General features: G+C 57.1%; 6 protein-coding genes across 6 annotated transcripts; 4 read left to right on the top strand and 2 right to left on the bottom strand.

The window, feature by feature from the left end:
- Positions 1–1,815: 1,815 nt before the first annotated feature.
- V2A60_005772 (gamma-glutamyltranspeptidase) lies at positions 1,816–4,193 on the top strand (the record flags this gene model as incomplete). Its single annotated transcript, XM_083257079.1, has 9 exons — positions 1,816–1,819; positions 1,923–2,098; positions 2,180–2,443; positions 2,554–2,614; positions 2,689–2,787; positions 2,841–2,889; positions 2,949–3,004; positions 3,083–3,644; positions 3,722–4,193. The coding sequence occupies 9 exons, from the start codon at positions 1,816–1,818 to the stop codon at positions 4,191–4,193; spliced, it is 1,743 nt and encodes a 580-aa protein (XP_083113205.1).
- Positions 4,194–4,477: 284 nt separating this feature from the next.
- V2A60_005773 (alpha-1,2-mannosyltransferase ALG11) lies at positions 4,478–6,322 on the bottom strand (the record flags this gene model as incomplete). Its single annotated transcript, XM_083257080.1, has 4 exons — positions 4,478–4,653; positions 4,730–5,720; positions 5,772–5,907; positions 5,961–6,322. The coding sequence occupies 4 exons, from the start codon at positions 6,320–6,322 to the stop codon at positions 4,478–4,480; spliced, it is 1,665 nt and encodes a 554-aa protein (XP_083113206.1).
- Positions 6,323–8,070: 1,748 nt separating this feature from the next.
- Positions 8,071–9,471, top strand: V2A60_005774 (uncharacterized protein; the record flags this gene model as incomplete). The annotated part of the gene is made up of 2 exons (XM_083257081.1): positions 8,071–8,753; positions 8,829–9,471. The coding sequence occupies 2 exons, from the start codon at positions 8,071–8,073 to the stop codon at positions 9,469–9,471; spliced, it is 1,326 nt and encodes a 441-aa protein (XP_083113207.1).
- Positions 9,472–10,001: 530 nt separating this feature from the next.
- V2A60_005775 (uncharacterized protein) lies at positions 10,002–11,039 on the top strand (the record flags this gene model as incomplete). The annotated part of the gene is made up of 1 exon (XM_083257082.1): positions 10,002–11,039. The coding sequence occupies one exon, from the start codon at positions 10,002–10,004 to the stop codon at positions 11,037–11,039; it is 1,038 nt and encodes a 345-aa protein (XP_083113208.1).
- Positions 11,040–11,168: 129 nt separating this feature from the next.
- Positions 11,169–12,022, bottom strand: V2A60_005776 (SNAP receptor PEP12; the record flags this gene model as incomplete). The annotated part of the gene is made up of 2 exons (XM_083257083.1): positions 11,169–11,684; positions 11,744–12,022. 2 exons carry the CDS (start codon positions 12,020–12,022, stop codon positions 11,169–11,171), a joined length of 795 nt encoding a protein of 264 aa, XP_083113209.1.
- Positions 12,023–12,396: 374 nt separating this feature from the next.
- V2A60_005777 (nucleoporin NDC1) lies at positions 12,397–16,564 on the top strand (the record flags this gene model as incomplete). Its single annotated transcript, XM_083257084.1, has 4 exons — positions 12,397–12,535; positions 12,589–13,418; positions 13,466–14,384; positions 15,180–16,564. 4 exons carry the CDS (start codon positions 12,397–12,399, stop codon positions 16,562–16,564), a joined length of 3,273 nt encoding a protein of 1,090 aa, XP_083113210.1.
- Positions 16,565–16,621: the final 57 nt, after the last annotated feature.

The following is a 16,621-nucleotide window of genomic DNA, read 5'->3' on the forward strand; positions in this document are numbered from 1 at the left end:
GAGGAACGAGTCTCTGCCAGAACTGGCAGTTTCGGTGAGAAGAAGAGACAACTTAGAGCTTCTGCTTGGCACGGGAAAATACGGCGCCAGTCCGCAAAGTTTAGAGGCCCTGCTGTTGTGATCTGAAGTGACCGCTCGGCGACACGCCACGGCTTCGCCTCCTCGGTCGACGTGGACGGCATTGATGTCGACTGGCGAGAGACCGCTCTGGTGCGCAACAGGACAGGAAGTCCCGGTCCGAGACGCAGTATCATATGGGCTACATGGCCGGATGATATTTCAGAAAGGATGACGGCGGCAGAATGTCTGTTTCGAAATAAGACTGAGGTTGATGATGCTGAACTGAGAGACGGATTGTGTCAGCTTGAACGCGCGATTGCAAGAGAAATATCACGCCCTTTCCGATAAGCAATCGGAGTGACATACAGGCCTTATTGCCTTGGGATACGGAGCGGACATGCTGGCAGCCATGCAGCCATTTGGAGCCAAGTACCGGTTTGCAGGACAATTGGGGGAGGTATAATCTGCACCTTTGCAGAGATGGCCTCGATGTGGCTTTCCGTAGCGAAACAAATCCGAGATTTATATCCCGAAAGAGCCATTTATTTCAGTTTACTTTTATTTTCATCTTTTCCTTCCAATATTTCAATAAAAACAATCGACTGAAGCACACGATCAGCCGAGGGTGACATTTATTCTTCTCATCTAGTTAGCCGGAGAATGGTACTGTTGGCTCCAGCCTACCCGGGAGCTTCCCATCTAGTAGCCTTGACAGAGTCCTGACGCAGGGGTACCGCAAAAGTGTTTTTTTTTTTTTTCGGATAAATTCCGACTGACCAGGTTGCTGTTGAACTGTCTCGTCGAGTTTGTTCTGTAATAGGCCCATATGGGTGATGCGGTTGGCTACTTGTGCACCGAGTTGTGTCGCAGGGGCTGTCGAGAGAGTATTGATACCGCGCGATACCGCCCCAGCAAAGTCAACATATGCCCGACCGCCGTGGACGATGACAAGGCCGTCATCTCACACATTAATAAGAATGGACTCAAGTTAGTCGGCCAATACTCCTCTTTGCCAGGGGACAGTGGCAGGGGGCAGGGCAAGAGAGCACTGCCGGTACAACCAATGTACACGCACCCGTGCAGATCAGAAAAGAAATTCTGAATCTTGCATGGCGGCAGTGGCTTGTGACTGTCTTGCCACAGCTTTGAAAAGATGTGAACTCGAACACGCATGTCTCGGTTGCGGGCTTTGCCAGCGTGGAGCTTTGGTTCGGGTAGGGTACACGATAAGTACTTAGTATTCGGACACTTTTGGCCTTGACCAGGGCCAAATAATAAATAATAAATGAATAAATTCATGGGATGGTCAACGTTTCCTGCCCGAGATACTACAGCTGCCTCCCATCTGGACACCAACGACTGCTGAGGTTCGCCCGGTTTCTTTAGCGCAATCGCCTTTTTAGCTCCGGATAGCACGAGCCGGCGGCGCACGTACCGTACACACGGGGCTCCCCGAATTCACCACGTCGGCCGTCCCAGCCCAGCGCCGGGCACAAAACCCATCGTGTGACCAGAATTTGTCAGCCCTGGCAAGTTTTCCCTCCCATCTCTGCATCTCACTGTGCGCTCTTGATCGTCTTTTTGTGTTTCTACTTTCGCGTTCCTCCCTCGTTTGAACGCCATCTGGTGCCGGAATATACATATTCGGCCTCTGCGACCCCAGCACCAGCTCCGGGGCCGACACCGCTCGTTCAGCGACGATTTAGCGACGATTTAGCGACTCGCCATTGCGCCATAACCAGTTCACCTCCTTCGATGAGTGAGTGCGACAACAGCCACCGCGGGCGCAGGGCCGCGAGAATGGCTCAAATCAAATCCTCGGCGCTAACGTGGTTGAAACCTTTTTCTTTCATTCGTTTTAGAAACGCAACAAAGTGTCGCGAGGCTGCTCGCGCTCGGCCTGGGCGGCGCCTCGGCCGTCAGCGCCGCTGCGGTACCGGAGGTCGTCTTCTCGCCCGACACCTTTGGCACCCGCGGCGCCGTGGCCTGCGAGGCGAGCGAGTGTAGTGCCATTGGCAGGGACATAATCGCGGCCGGTGTACGCTTATTTTTTTTTCTCTCTCTTTTTTTAACTCTCCATGTATTTGTCTCGATTTCGACTGGGCTGACCTCTCGGCAGGGCAACGCCGTCGACGCCATCGTCGGCACCACATTCTGCGTCGGCGTCATCGGCATGTACCACTCCGGCATTGGCGGCGGCGGCTTCGCGCTCGTCCGCGACGCCCGCGGCAACTACGAGGCGGTCGATTTTCGCGAGACGGCGCCCGCCGCCGCGCGCGAGGACATGTACGGCGACGACGAGCAGCTCAGCGTCGCGGGCGGCCTGGCCGTCGGCGTGCCGGGCGAGGTTCTCGGCCTCGAGTACATCCACCAGAAATACGGAGTATGCATCACCCCCCTTCTGGCTTCTTCCTCTCGACTGGTGGCGTTTTACCGCGTGGCCCTGGCGGGAGAAGAGCACCGGCATGGAACTGACAGTAGTTGTTCCCGCAGGTCTTGCAGTGGCGGCACATCATGCAGGGTGCCATTCGTGTGGCGCGCCATGGGTTTCGAGGTGCGTTGGGCAACGTATCCCTTTGCGATGAAGCGAGACTCGTGTGTTTGCTAATGACAGTGTTGCGCCTATAGTATCGGAGGATATGGAAACAAAGATGAATGCGACGATCAAGGATGGGAAAACATATCTGCTGGACGACCCCATCTTTGCGGCCGAGTTTGCCCCCAAGGGTATGTTGATGCCAGCAGCCAGATCATCACAGACGTATTAATTCGACAAACAGGGCAGCTTTTGAAGAAGGGCGAGGTCATGACTCGAAAGAATCTGGCCAAGTATGTAAACTCGCCCCCCATTGCAACGTGCTCGGTTACGGTCCTACTAACTGTCGAAGCACACTGGAGAGAATCGCCAATGAAGGCTCCGACGCCTTTTACTACGGCGAGATTGGTACGCCTCGTCCTCTTTGATCATTCCTCCCATGCTGCCATGGCCCCCTACCCGCTTTTTGCTAACACTTTTGATCAGCCGAGAACCTGGCCCGCTTCGTGCAGTCCCGCAACGGCACCCTCACGGTCGCGGACCTGCAGTCCTACGCGGTGGTCGACCGGCCCGTGCGGGCGATCCGATACCGGGGCCTCGACGTGCACGGTATGTCGGCGCCGGCCAGCGGGGCCGTCGCGCTGCAGATGCTCCGCGTGCTCGAGCGGTTCCCCGCGTCCGGCTGGCGCGACGACCGCAACCGCACGGTGCACCGCCTCGCCGAGGCCCAACGCTTCGCCTTTGCCTACCGCGCCAACCTCGGCGACCCGGCCTTTGTCCTCCCCCCGGAGCGCGACGTCCTGGCCTACGAGCGCGACATGCTCTCGGACGAGACGGTCCGCAGGATCCGCGACGGCGTGCTCGACGACACGACCAGGCGCCCGCGCGAGTACTTTCCCGGCGACGACGACGTGGCCGCGCCGCCCGAGAGCCACGGCACCTCGCACCTCGTCGCCGCCGACGCGTCGGGCATGGCGGTGTCGCTGACGACGACGATTAACATTAATTTTGGCGCGCAAATCATGGAGCCCAACTCGGGCATCATTCTGTACGCCTTTCTTCCTTTGCCCCCCCCCTTTACCAAGAAGCAGACATTCAGCTGACCCCCCTTTTTCCTCAACGCAGCAACGACGAGATGAACGACTTCTCCATCCCCGGCGTCAGCAACGAGTTCGACTTTGCGCCGTCGCGCGCCAACTACATCCGCCCGCGCAAGCGGCCGCTGTCGTCGATGACGCCCCTCATCGCCACGCGCCCCGACGGCACGCTCTACGCCGTCGTGGGCGCCGCGGGCGGGTCGCGCATCACCACGGCCACGGCCCAGTGCCTCTGGCACGCCGTCGAGCACGGCATGACCATGGCCGAGGCCCTGCGCGTCGGCCGCCTGCACGACCAGCTCCTGCCCAACCGCCTCACGCTCGAGTCCTCCTTTCCGGACTGGGACGGCACCGCCGCCGCCTTGCGCGCCCGCGGCCACGACGTGCACCTGGCCGGCCCGGGTCTGAGCGCGGTCCAGGCCATCCGCCGCAGGGAGGACGGCTCGTTCGAGGCCGTGGGCGAGCCCCGGCAGGCAAACAGCGCCGGGTACAGCATCTGATTGACAGGATCCCGTTTGGCTGTGCTTTTTGTTTACGAGGGCACGAGGGCCAGGAGGGGTCAATGAACGGGAGGGAATGCATCGCCGGCTTTGCGCAAACGAATACATTGCAAGTATATTAGTGTCACATAGCAAATAGAAATGTACCTTTCTACAGGAAAAAGAAACAGGAAAAAAGAAACGCAGTGTAAAAAAAAGGGGGGGGGTATCGCAAAATCTATACCACAAAGCCATGGCATGCCCAATCCATCGTGTATGTTTCACTTTCTATGCGTCAATTATGATTACTTTGCCATGGCGACAAGACGGTCCATTTGATCTAGCCACTTCTTGGCAAACTCGGCCTCTGTAAAGCGCTTGGCCGACTTGCGCGCGCGCAGTCTGGTCGGCACCTTGTCGGGAATCATAAAGACGCGGTGGTAGCTCTCGGCAAAGTCTTTTGACGTGGATGCGTGGAAGCCTAAATTGGGATCGAGGCGTCAGAATCATGCTTTTGAAAGTATCTTTGCTACGGAGTGTGTGGGTAGTCTGCTTACCAGTTGCCAAACCGTCTACGGGAACGACAATGTCCAGCTTCGGGCCGCCGCTGTCGTGGACGACAGAAATCAGACCAGCGGCCTGATACTCGACGACGCCGATGCCGAAATGCTCGTTCCACATGCCATTGACGCCAATGGATGCCTTGCGTAGCCACTGCAGGATCTCGGGCCACGAAGCGTCTAGGTGGAACTCGACGCGGTCCTTGATGCCGAGCTCGTTGCACATGAGGCGCAGCTCGTACACTCTCTTAGCGTCGTGGTCGTCGCGGACGCTACCCACGAGCACGAGCTTGGAAGTTTCCGAGGGCTTGCCGTGCAGCTTGAGGAACTCATAGTACGACTGCACGATGAGGCGGTGGTCTTTTTCGGGGCGAAACTGCGCAATGTAGAGAATAATGTTTTCGCGAACTTTGTCCTCGCTCTCTTGAGAAATTTCGACGGCCTCCTCGAGCTCCTCGACCGCGACAGGCGGGAACACGGCCGTGATGGGGTTCTTGGCGTCCTTGTCCTTGCGATAGGGTCCCCAGAGAGACTGGACATGGGTCTGGGTCCAGGTCGAGTTGGTCATGACAATGTCGACCGATGCGCCAAACCAGCAGTATACGCGCGCAAAGAGGTGCCAGTAAACCTTCTTGACGAGGCCACGGAGTCCGCTGCCCTGGCCGCCGTTGACGCCACGCGAGCCGAGAGGCGAGTCCGGGTCGAGCGACTCGAGCATGTCGGTCGAGATGGTCGGGTAGTGGACGTAGGCGGCGGTGGGCACACGGGGGAAGAGAAACTTGCAGAGGCCGAGGACAAAGGCGAATCCCATGGTGTCGATGAAGACGTCGGGGACGAGAAGCGAAAAGGCGTCTAGCCCCAAGATGAGTGACCCGAAAGACTGGCCGGCGAGGGTAAAGCGAGGCCAGCTGGTGGAGAGTACCCATTGCCGTTTGGTGAGATAGAGAAACTGGACGGTAGGCGGGTGCAAATCAATATTGAATCGGCTCTATCGCAAGATTAGCAAGCTGACGGGCCAATTCTTCCTGCGCTGTCGTACCTTGACCCGGGCAATGATGTCGGCCTTGGTGACTTCGTGGTCGCCAGTGTAGACAACGCACTTGGCTTTGGGCCAGCGCAGCTGCGTCGCGCGTATAGCTGCCCAGAGGACTCGCTCGCCACCGCCACCAGCATTGCTGATAATGTTAGCTGCGGCGTGATTGCGCAGATAATTGCTGGGTCAACGTACCAGAATGGGTGGAAGAAGCCAATGATGCCATCCCAGTCTTTGGCCTTGCTGTTGAGGCTGTCCGACACGGCGTGCTCTGCGCCGGCCGACACCTTTTCCCACTCGTCACCGGAGCTGCTCTTGCTTTCCGCGTGTTCCTGCGCAAATCCATCATTCTCCTCGTCCATGGCAGCCACGAGGACCGATCGCCGGCCCTCGGTCTTCTTGCGAAACAGGAAGCCCACGGTGCGGCCAAACAGGCGCCAGGCGACGGGGGCACCAAGGTACAGGATCCAAGGAAGAATGATGAGAAACACGGTCCCTGCGACGATGGCCCGCCCCGAGGAGGCGGGCTCGCGGCCCCGCGGCTCGCGAGAAGACATGTTGTGCTCGGATCGATGACGGATTATGGCATACGGTGAAGGTTGCGCGGGGCGAATGTGGAAGGGGTCGAATTGGGATTCGCCAGATGGGAAAACAGGTTCAGAAATTGGTAGACGGCAGGTGAAACTTGACCGAACAAATGTGAGGAAAAAAAGAACAGAAAATGATAAGGGAATTGCTCAAAAACCCACAAGATCCAACAGGCAAGAAAACAAAGAATGGCGGCGTGAATGACGTGAAAGCTGTCCAGAGCTTGACACCTGGCAGCTGGGACAGAGGCGGTCATGCATGGGTCATCAGGTGTTAAAACAGGGGTCTTGTGCCCCACGCAGAAATGCCGAGCCCTGCTAGTGCCACGCTGAGCCACCTTGCTCATAGTGCAGATTACCAGTACCTCGGGGCGCATGATGGTGCTGTATATTGATAAGTTGGAGCACCCGAGGTTGTATCAGTAGGTAGGAAGTTGCTCCAAAAAATTGCTCCAAAAAACAAATTATACAGGTATGTATACACCCCGATAATTAGCACGCAATGTCCCTGATGCGGGAGATGACGGCTGGCAGGATCATCATGGGGGCATACACGACCTAAGTAGTTCCCATAGCTCGAGGCTTCTGTAAGTATACTAATAGAAAGATGGCGCTGTGTATCCCGTCTAGAACAAGCCATCTCCAAGATCGGATCCTTCATGCTCAATCACGACTAGGTCACAATACACTGCTATCTATGACCCGAGAGCTTCCTTGTATGTCTCACAGCTCGTACCTCGCCAGACTCTTGGCTGCATGATTTTGGGGGACCGACGGGCGAAGACATCGGACTCTTGGTAAAAAAAATGTCACTTGTTTCTTTGACCTGAAGCTACCTTGTGAGCCGAGCTATGCGTTCGATTTCGGGAGTCATGGGGCCGTTCCACATACGACGACAAAAAGGACACTGTCCATTTCTTCCGAGCACCAATATCTCTTCAGGAGCAATAGAATCTTACGAAGCATATGCCGACTATTACATTGCCGATGAAAAACGAAAGACTATTCGAGTTTGTTGGCGTAGGAAAATATTGGCTTCCACAGCTCTAAAGAGTATGATAAAACAATCACGCAAGAGGCTAGATAATAGTACCAAGGCATTTACAAAAACGCTCCTCTGAGGAACATATCAAACCCTCGATATACTGGCTTAGTCTAACCATCTCTTCCTCCGCTAATAATCAACTTCTTAATCAAATAGATCATAAGCCCAATCTCTTGCAACGTATTCTATGAGAAGGCTGCACGCAGGTTTTTCATATTTATGTTGAAACCTTCATATACCACTCCGTTATTATTAGCTCTATATATGAAACTAACCAGAGAGTCTATAAGTCATATTCCCGGGGAACTTTCTGCTATTTTGAAGCTTTCAATGCAGAGCCCGAGTGAACATGTAGCTAAACAGGCTCAACGACTGGGGGAGATTAGGGCAGCCAGGCTACATGCCGCCAGTAAAAAAAAGAGAGTTATTCAAGCATTTCGATCTTGTTGATTTTATCGTGCTTAGGGTTATTTTGCCGGCAAGTTTTTGCAAGCCCCAATGGCTGGTGACATGTCGCTGGGCTGCAGGTGCGAGGCCGGCCAGTTGCCTTGAATATCTAGACAACCATTCGCACCGCCTGCCTCCCCTTTCCGCTTGCCTCGACGACTTTCAGCCAGAACAGCCGCTGACAGTCTGTGCCGACGCGGACGCGCTGCTACATTTGCGGGCAAATATGCAGCTCGACCAGATCCTAGCCTGGCTGAACGCGACAGAGCCCAGTGAGCCGTCAGGCTCCGGAGTTTCGACAGCGGGCAGCTACCACGACAAGCACAACGGCGGCGGCCAACAACGGCGACCAGACAATGACGAGACACTCCGGACCCGGCGCAGCAAGGTCGGCTCCGCTGCCTCTACCCCCTCATCTGGACTCAGCTACGACCCCTTCGCCTCGGGCCAGTCCCCGGCGCCGCAGCGCTCCGGCCGTCCGTCCCCAGAGAAGCAGTTGCGCCGCCTCCAGCTCCATCCCGAGGGTCTCGACGTGCGCGAGCTCGCCACCTTTCGCGGCATGCCCGAGGAGCTGGAAACCATGCTCGACCGAATTGCCGCCTTCTCCGACGGCAAGGGCATTGTGCCACCCGCTGTGCAGGGCGCGCTCGCAGAGGCGGCTGCGTCGGATAGGGCATTCCGATGGGCGCTGCGCGGCAGCGATCATGTATCTGACGAACCGGCCATGACCGCAGCGTGCACACCGGCACCGCAAGACGTGCGTGACGCTCTTGACGCCGCTGTTGAATGCAGCACTCAGAGCCACAACGAGGCAAACTGGATCATGCAGGTCCATGCGCAGATTCTGCGAATGGCGTTTCAGCCAGGTGGAAATCCCAAATACATCCATCTTGTTAATCCTGTGGCATGGTGAGTATTCCGCTTTTCTCTTCATTCTTCTTATCCTATCTTTTTTTTGAGACGCGGCTGACATGCGTGTGACAGCATAGACGCCTCCTTCTTGGCCAGCCATGGTATCACCAAGCTGTCCAAGGAAGGTGATTTTTGTATATACATGAATCCCGAACACGCCGGATCGTCCTCGATGTTCTCGTCTGCGGTCCAACGCGCGCGAGCCGCCTTTCCGCACGGCATCCTCAGCTTTGAGGAACTTGCACCTCTCTATGACCGCTTGGTTGTATTGAGCATGGGAACTAATCTGGGCGAGAGGTTTGAGGCGGCGCGGCTGCAGTTGGGCCTGTGGGAGATGGCACGCTGGGCTTTTCTACGGCGGTGGTTTATGCCTGGCGCGACACCGACTGGACCGGTAGTAGGCGTGACGGGCCTCGTGGACACAATAGAGACGAGCCACATGCAGCAAATAGCATTAAAATTTCTACCCTCATTCCTACCCAGCATCATTATACAGGGCCACGACTGGTGGCTTTTTGTCGCCACAGCGGAGGGCAAAAGGACTGTTCTGTGGCAAAGGGTGCTCATCGGAAGCACATCCAATTCAAGGGGCGTATACCAGATTGTGTCTGCCCTGCAGTACCTGGAAAACTGGGTGAGAGACGTCCGCTGGCCATGGGTGCGGGTCTTGCTTGAGGTCATGGAATTGTACCGACAAGGAAAGCTAAGGAATTAGCGACGATTTGCGTTTGAGAATTTGCGTTTAGCGATGCAGCGCTGTGCCATTGTCGGCATAGAATATTTGTCTGTTAGTACTACGTCAGTATAATAGGACAAGCGCGGGCCATAAAAGCCCTCACTAGAGTGAGCCTACCGGCTGGAAAGAGTGAATGTTGAATTTCTTTTTTTTACTCAATTCTCGAAAAATCCCTAGTAAAAAAATCCATGCAATGACTGTCGTTGCGCTAGTTCTTCCAAGTCCTATAGTTACTGAGTACCCATGTCAAATCGGCGCAAACGCGCTGATTTGATCCACCAACAGCGCCTGTAGGCGCCGCTGGTGGCGCGCGCCGACCCGGCTAGCACCACCGTACCTTGCAAACGCCCAGCGAACTCAAAAAAAGGTCCAGCCCGCCTTTTTGTCCCAACACCATCCGTCTCTCCTTCATCAACCACTCCGCCTCACCACTACCAGCAGGCCCACGACCCCGTGAGCGAAAACACGCCAATTACCTCTCTACTTGGGCGTGAGAGGAATGGCTCGTCATGTCACACGTCCGACGCCCAGTTAGCGGCCTTTTCGCGCCCGGCCGTATCGCCCGGCTCCGTCTCCGTGGCCAGGCTTCGCAGCAGCAGCAGCAGCAGCGCCGCACGTTTGTCAGCGAGGCGCTGACGCCCCTCGTCGACTCCACGGCGCACGTCTTCGCCTCTATCCACCACGGCGCCGGCGTGCCGTGGTTCCTGACGATACCGCTCGTGGCGCTCGGCATCAACGTCGCCGTCCGCCTGCCCATGCAGCTGTACATGCAGTCGCTCGACCGGCGGCGCAGCGCCATCAAGCCCCTGGTCGTCGCCTGGTCGAACCGCCACGCCAGCAGGCCGTTCCGCGGCGCCGCCGGGACCGCCGGGGACAGCAAGGCGGCGCACGTGGCGCGCGAGACGGAGCGGTCCCGGAAGCGCCTCTACAAGGCCTGGGGCGTGCCCCTGTGGAAGCAGTTCGTCCCGCTGTCCTCGATGCTGCCGTTCGTCGTCGTCTCCGAGGCGCTGCGCCGGCTGTCCGGCGTCTCCATGTTTGACTCGGCAGCGGCGTCCGGCGGCGCCGGCGGGGTCGTCGCTCAGGCGGCGCCCACGACCGTCGCGGATCTGTCCCTGCACACCGGCGGTTGCCTGTGGTTCACGGACCTCATCGCCCAGGATGCCTCGCTGGGCCTCCCACTGATCTGCTCTGGCCTCCTGGCCGCCAATCTCCTCAGCCGCATGAGCTTACAGCAGTGGAAAACGGTGCTCATCGACAGGCCGCCGTACGAAACTCGGTCACAACGACTTCTGAGTGGCCTAGTGCGGTTGGGCATTTTCTTACCACTCTTTCCCCTTTGCGTCACGCACCTACCGGCATCCGTCTTTCTGTACTGGGCTGCAAATTTTGCGTTCCAGCTTGTCAACGTCAATCTCGTCAGGAAAATCCTTCCAGAGAGAGAGAAGATCTTGAACTGGAAGCCAATCCAGCCCAAGCTCATCTCATACGTTAGGAGGCCGCAGATCGACGCATCTCAAAAAAAGCACGTGTACAAAAAAAGTGTATAACTATATAGACTCGGACTGATTGACGGTCCTGAATAATACCAAAGACTCCTAAACTCCAGCGCACGCAAACTGCAAGATGCATTACACGGCCCAGCTCTATCTTTACAAACGTTGCAGACAGCGCTCGAATTAACCCAGGAAAATGGCCAGCAGGACAATAGTGAGGATGACACCGAGAATCAGCAACAAGCAGAATCCCTTGTTACGAGCGGCCTTTTGGTACCGTGCCGCCTGTCGGTTCTCGATGTCGGCCTGTCTGGTGTCGTCGCGGACGTTCTCGACATTGTCCACGATCGTGTTGAGCGACTCGCCCTGCTCACTCACAATGTGCGCAACCTGTCGGAACAGCACATTCAAGTCGCCCACGCCCTGCTCAATGTTGCGAATCTCCTCTTCGCGCTCGATAATCAGAGCCTCTTGGAAGTCCACCTCGTCCTGATCGGCAACCTGGATAAATTCCTGGCGCTGGAACTGCTCCAGAGGTGCGCCGTCGTCGCCGGCACCCTCGCCACCGTCCTGCACTGCTCGGGCCGCCGAGACGGACGCTCGTTCCCTGTCCAGGGCCTTGCGCTGCAGACCTTGGAACTCTTGCAGGGCCGCCTGGAAGTCGCTCGAGATCTTTGTTTGCTCGTACTTCTGCTGCTTCTGTAGCAGATGGTTAGTGGTGCTGTTTCAGCTTGTGTGCCAGTGCCCGCCGGGCTTACCGAGAGGTCCTCCCAGGACTGAAACTTCTTGACGCCGTCACCAATGTCGCGGCAGATTTCACGGGTCTTCTCCATCGTGTTGTGCACTCGCTCCCGCAGACGCGGCGTGTCCTTTTTGGTGCCGAGAACGGTGAGGTCATTGGACAGTTTGCGGTTGTTGGTGAGCAGCGTCTGGAGCTTGCCCTTGAGCTCCGATTGCAGGTCCCGGAACGCAGGGTCGTCGCTGTAGCCGCCACCGGACCGGCCGGCCTCCATGCTCGAAAGGCGATCGTAGGACATTGTCAAAGATTCAAAACCAGACGCTATATGTGGATGTATCGCGCGTATCGAACGTCAACGGAAATCAAGCTGTGTAGATGAGAGTTCCACGATGGTGCCTGGAGGACGCCGCATGCTCACTACGTAACGCAGGCAGCTGGGCCAATCACAGCAGGCTACCCTCCACTAATAACTGGCGCGGAGCCCACCATCGTAACGCTATCAGCACGTGATTCAACCAGTGTGACCTTTTTGGTGGGTTTAGCGCCTCCCTGGTAACCATCGACTTTTTGTTAGCGTGTTGTTGACTTTTGGACTCCAAGAAGTTCCTGTTTGCCATTCTGACCCTCCAGTCATTGCACAATTCCCAACCGACTGGGCGATGCGACGTGGAAATGGCAGCTGCTGTGGTTCGACGCTCCCCCTACAAGGACACCTTGCAACCGGCTCTTCATAGGCGATTCTCCTCGACCGCGACACTGCTACTCGGAGTGGCTTACCTGGAAGCTCTTGCTCTAGCTTCCTGGAGCTCCTGTGAGTGCACCATCGCAGCACATGCCGCCGACGCTGTCCTAACCGCTTTTTAGTATTTTGGTCCTGGTTTCCGCTTGGTCCTACGGGTATTCGAACAGCCATCATCTTTTCCTGCGGACTTGCGATTCTCATACTGCGCATCGCGCACTACCATGTTGGCGTCAAGACCGAGTCCGGCGCGCAGAGCCTCAAGACGGCTCTCATCAGTTTTCCAACTTACGAAACGCTCTTTTGGTACGGAGTTTCCAGCGCGATTTTTTGCCCGGTCTATCTCGGGTCTCTCAATGACAGCGCTGGCCTGAGATGGATCACGTATTTTAGCGGCGACCGCGCGCGACTCAACGAGCGACCGATTTTCCTCGCCTGCTACCTGATTACTTGCGCGGTGATGCAAACGATTGTACACTATCAATTTGATGTCGATCGTCTCATAATCGTCAAGCCCGTCGCAAAAAAGGAAGAGTCTTCGGCAAAGACGGCCGGATTTCTCACTGGATCGTCCCAAAAGATCGTCCAGCAGTTTCCGACTGTGTTTGCAGGCTGCATCAAGCAAGCGACATACTCCCTTGTTCTGGCCGTTATTTTATACTATTCCCTGTTTCGATCTGTCACCTGGTCATGGGCTCTGATGTTATTTCGCCCCTTCTTCAACCTGCCTCGAACCAACATCGTGCCAAACAGCTGGCCTACAGATCTATTCCTCATGATTCGCTGTGTTTGGGCAGGCGCATTTCTCAACGCGATCTGGGCGGTAGGCAACACTGGCTTCTCAATTTTCATGGCAAAACCTCCTCTCAAGGCTGGGAGGCCATTTACCACAGAGTCCAAGGATCCCAATGGTAGCCTTCTCAACGGGCTGAAGAGCAAGAAGTCGTCTGTACAGGTATGTGCCAACCCGTGCTACAATATCGAAATTATTAACAATTGCAGTGTTTTGCCATGTGGGAGCTTGCCATCATCGCCCAGGACTTCGAGGCTCAGCGAAAGGCCATTTTCGCCGACATTGATCGTAAGGACGGCCCCATGTGGTCACAGGTCTACACAATTTGCATGACTGTTCTGAAGAGCATGGAAGAGCGAGTCGATGCATACGGCAAACCCTTGGTCCCTGTCGTACCTATCAAGGCGCCAGAAGAACCCAGGCAACGCGTCTCTGCGCCTCTCAAGCAGGATGAGATCTTCACAAAAGGCAGTATCCAGCGCAGCGGTGTCGATAAAGCCTGGGATCAGATTGCTCGCTCACCAGGCTCGTCGCCCATGGCTGAGCTCAGTCCCCTGGCCAAGAAGACTTGGAAGCAGACTCGCGACCGCATGCTTACCAAGGAACAGCAGGCGGCCGTCTCTAAGGAGAGCATGCAGTCATACATTGATCGGGCTACCTCTCACTTGCTGAGGTTGGAGTGGATAGGCAGCATGTTTCGCCACGATTTCGGAACCGAATTCGCTGCGACTGTCCTGGGCCAGCCATATGCAGAGCCGACGGTATACGTCCATGCCACCCAGGCTTTATGCCAGCTTGCCATTCACAGCTTGGCGGAGGATCAGTACGGCAACGTTCACCGCGATGTACCTGGCATTATCCGCGCATTGACCGCTATTATCAAGAAGGTAGAGAGCCTTAAGACTCAGTTCCCAATTCACTGGACGGATTCGTCAAGACGTCGGAACAGTCCCGAGGTGGACCAGGTTCTCGATGCCATGCGCCTTGGCTTGGAGCAGGTTGTCGCCAAGTTTGAGCCCTTTAGCAGCGATCTCAGACTAAACTTGACGGATCTTCGCCTCGCTAAGGAGGCAATGGCGAAGCCACAAGCGGCCCCTGATCCAGAACTGGTCGAGGCGACCAAGGAGAGTAAGGAGAAGAAGACCAATGGGACAGACTTATCAAGGTCAAAGCCAATACCACAGAGAAGAGCAGAGCCGGCTGTCAGGCAACGGCTTGAACAGCGAAGGCCAGAAATGGAGCAGGTTCGGTGAGGTACCTGTGAATACGAAGTTGAAAAAAATAATATAAAAACACCGTTGCCATTTTGATGCATGAGCGATACCAGGGACATAATTTTGGTGATATTTGGATGTATGAGTAGCTGCCGTAACTAATGCTGTCACATGGGTTTTCTAATTCAAATGATGCACTGCGCGATGGGCCGCCTAGCGTCGCAGTTTTTTCTGTTTCCCCCTTCGAAATTGCCTCTCCGATGCAAGGTGTCATTTTCTCATTTCCACCCAATGCATGTCTTGCACATGCACCACTCCCTGTGTCGTCGACTCGTCGCGTGGTCGTTGGAGCGGATTGCCGCAAGCGTCGTTGCGCCAGAGACACGGGCCAGGCCGAGGCCCACTCTGTTCAACCACCTCACTTTCGCAGCTTCTTTGCTTCTTTTTACCTGCCCTCCGATTAAGCTTTGCCCCCCTTCCGCCACGGACCGTCACCACAAGCACGCAGCCCCATGCGATGCGCTTCTTCTTCTCCTCTACTTACATTCCTTGTTCTCGTTGCTAGACCAAACTCAACCGCCACTAGTTTCGCTATGCGGTCTTCAGCGATGATATCGGCTGCGAGCTAGAACACAAACCGACGACTCACATTGCATCATATTTAGACACCCTTCCTTTGCCCGAGACTCACGGCCGCCGGTCTCTCCAGTCATGCAGCGCCGGCAGATTGTCCAGCGGATTCTGTACCGCTCCGTGTATATCCTCTTCTACCTGATCCTGATCGGGCTGCTGCTCATCACCCCTGGCGACGTCATCCAGCGCTCCATCGCCAACCGCCAACGGTACAACGTTCTCGTGCTGGCGCTCATCTACGCCGCCACGCTGCTCATCATCGCCTTTGTCTACGCCACGCGCCTCTACGTCAACAAGACGGCGCTGGCCGCCATCCCCAAGTCGTGGGTGCCCGTCGACAAGGGGGACGTCAAGGCGCGCGTGCACCGGATGGTCTGCGCCGGGCTGAACCGCAGCGCCGCCATCACCTTCCTGTCGCGGCCGCGCGACCGCTCCGTCGCCGACGACAACGCCTCGCGCGAGAACCTGTTCGCGCAGCCCCGCGTGCCCATGAAGACGGCGCGCACCGTCGGCCTGGAGCTCGGCGTCGTCCTGCCCGCCAGGGGCACTGCCTGGGCCGGCATCGAGCAGCCCGGGTGGGCGTCGCCCGACTCGCGCGACCTGCCCGGCCTGCAGTACAGCACGGTGCTGTCGGAGCTGCCGAACCTGATCGAGGCCAAAGCTCTCACGCTGGCGCCCAGGGATCCGGCGACAACGATGCTCGGCGCGGACCAGGCGCTGATGGACGACGAGGCCGCGGCGCTGCTCCAGCGCGATCCGTCCATGAGCCTGCGGGCCTACCTGGATGACTTGGCGGAGCTCGGCGTGGTCGGCTCGGACGAGCCGGCCAGCGAATTTCTCACGCAGTACGAAAATGCGCGCTTCTCCACGCGGGCCCTGACAAACAGCGAGTTCCGCAGCCTCATGCATCTCTTTGCCGAGCTGCTGCGCACCATGCGCCCTCCAATCCTCGGTGACGATAACAGGGGCGCAACCCCTGGGCCACGACCAGCGGAGAGCGCTCACGACAGCGACGCGCCGCTTGGGTCCCGCCCGACGACGCCGCGCAGCCGCATGTCCCGGTCCATCCACAGCGATGCCGGGAACAGCAACATCAGTAGCAGCAGCAGCAGCAGCCGCGGAGCGGCGCTGGCCGGTGGCCGGCTGCCTTTGCCTCGGCGTAACTCTTCGTTTAACGCCTGGAGCCAGTATGCCACGGCGCCCAACACGCCGGGCAGCCGCCACACGGTGTCGCGCCGGCGCAGCAACAACAGCCTCGCGACGATGGCGACGCGCCACGGCACGCCGCTGTCCTCCGGGAGGAGGCTGCAGCAGGGGCCGCTGCTGACGCAGCAGCGCTCCAACGCCAGTCTGCGCTCGAGCGGCTCGGACAGCTCCCGCTCGGTGATCCGGCTGGCAACGAGGGAGGACGCGTCGGCGGTTCCGTATATTTTGTCGCTGCGTCCGGCCATGGATGAGTGACGTGGTGGATGGGGACATGTACGATACATAATGATACTGCACATAGCTTGCGTTGTA

The sequence above is a fragment of the Cordyceps javanica genome, chromosome 3 (genome assembly GCF_051103115.1).
Source record: "Cordyceps javanica chromosome 3, complete sequence".
Lineage (NCBI taxonomy): Eukaryota > Fungi > Ascomycota > Sordariomycetes > Hypocreales > Cordycipitaceae > Cordyceps > Cordyceps javanica.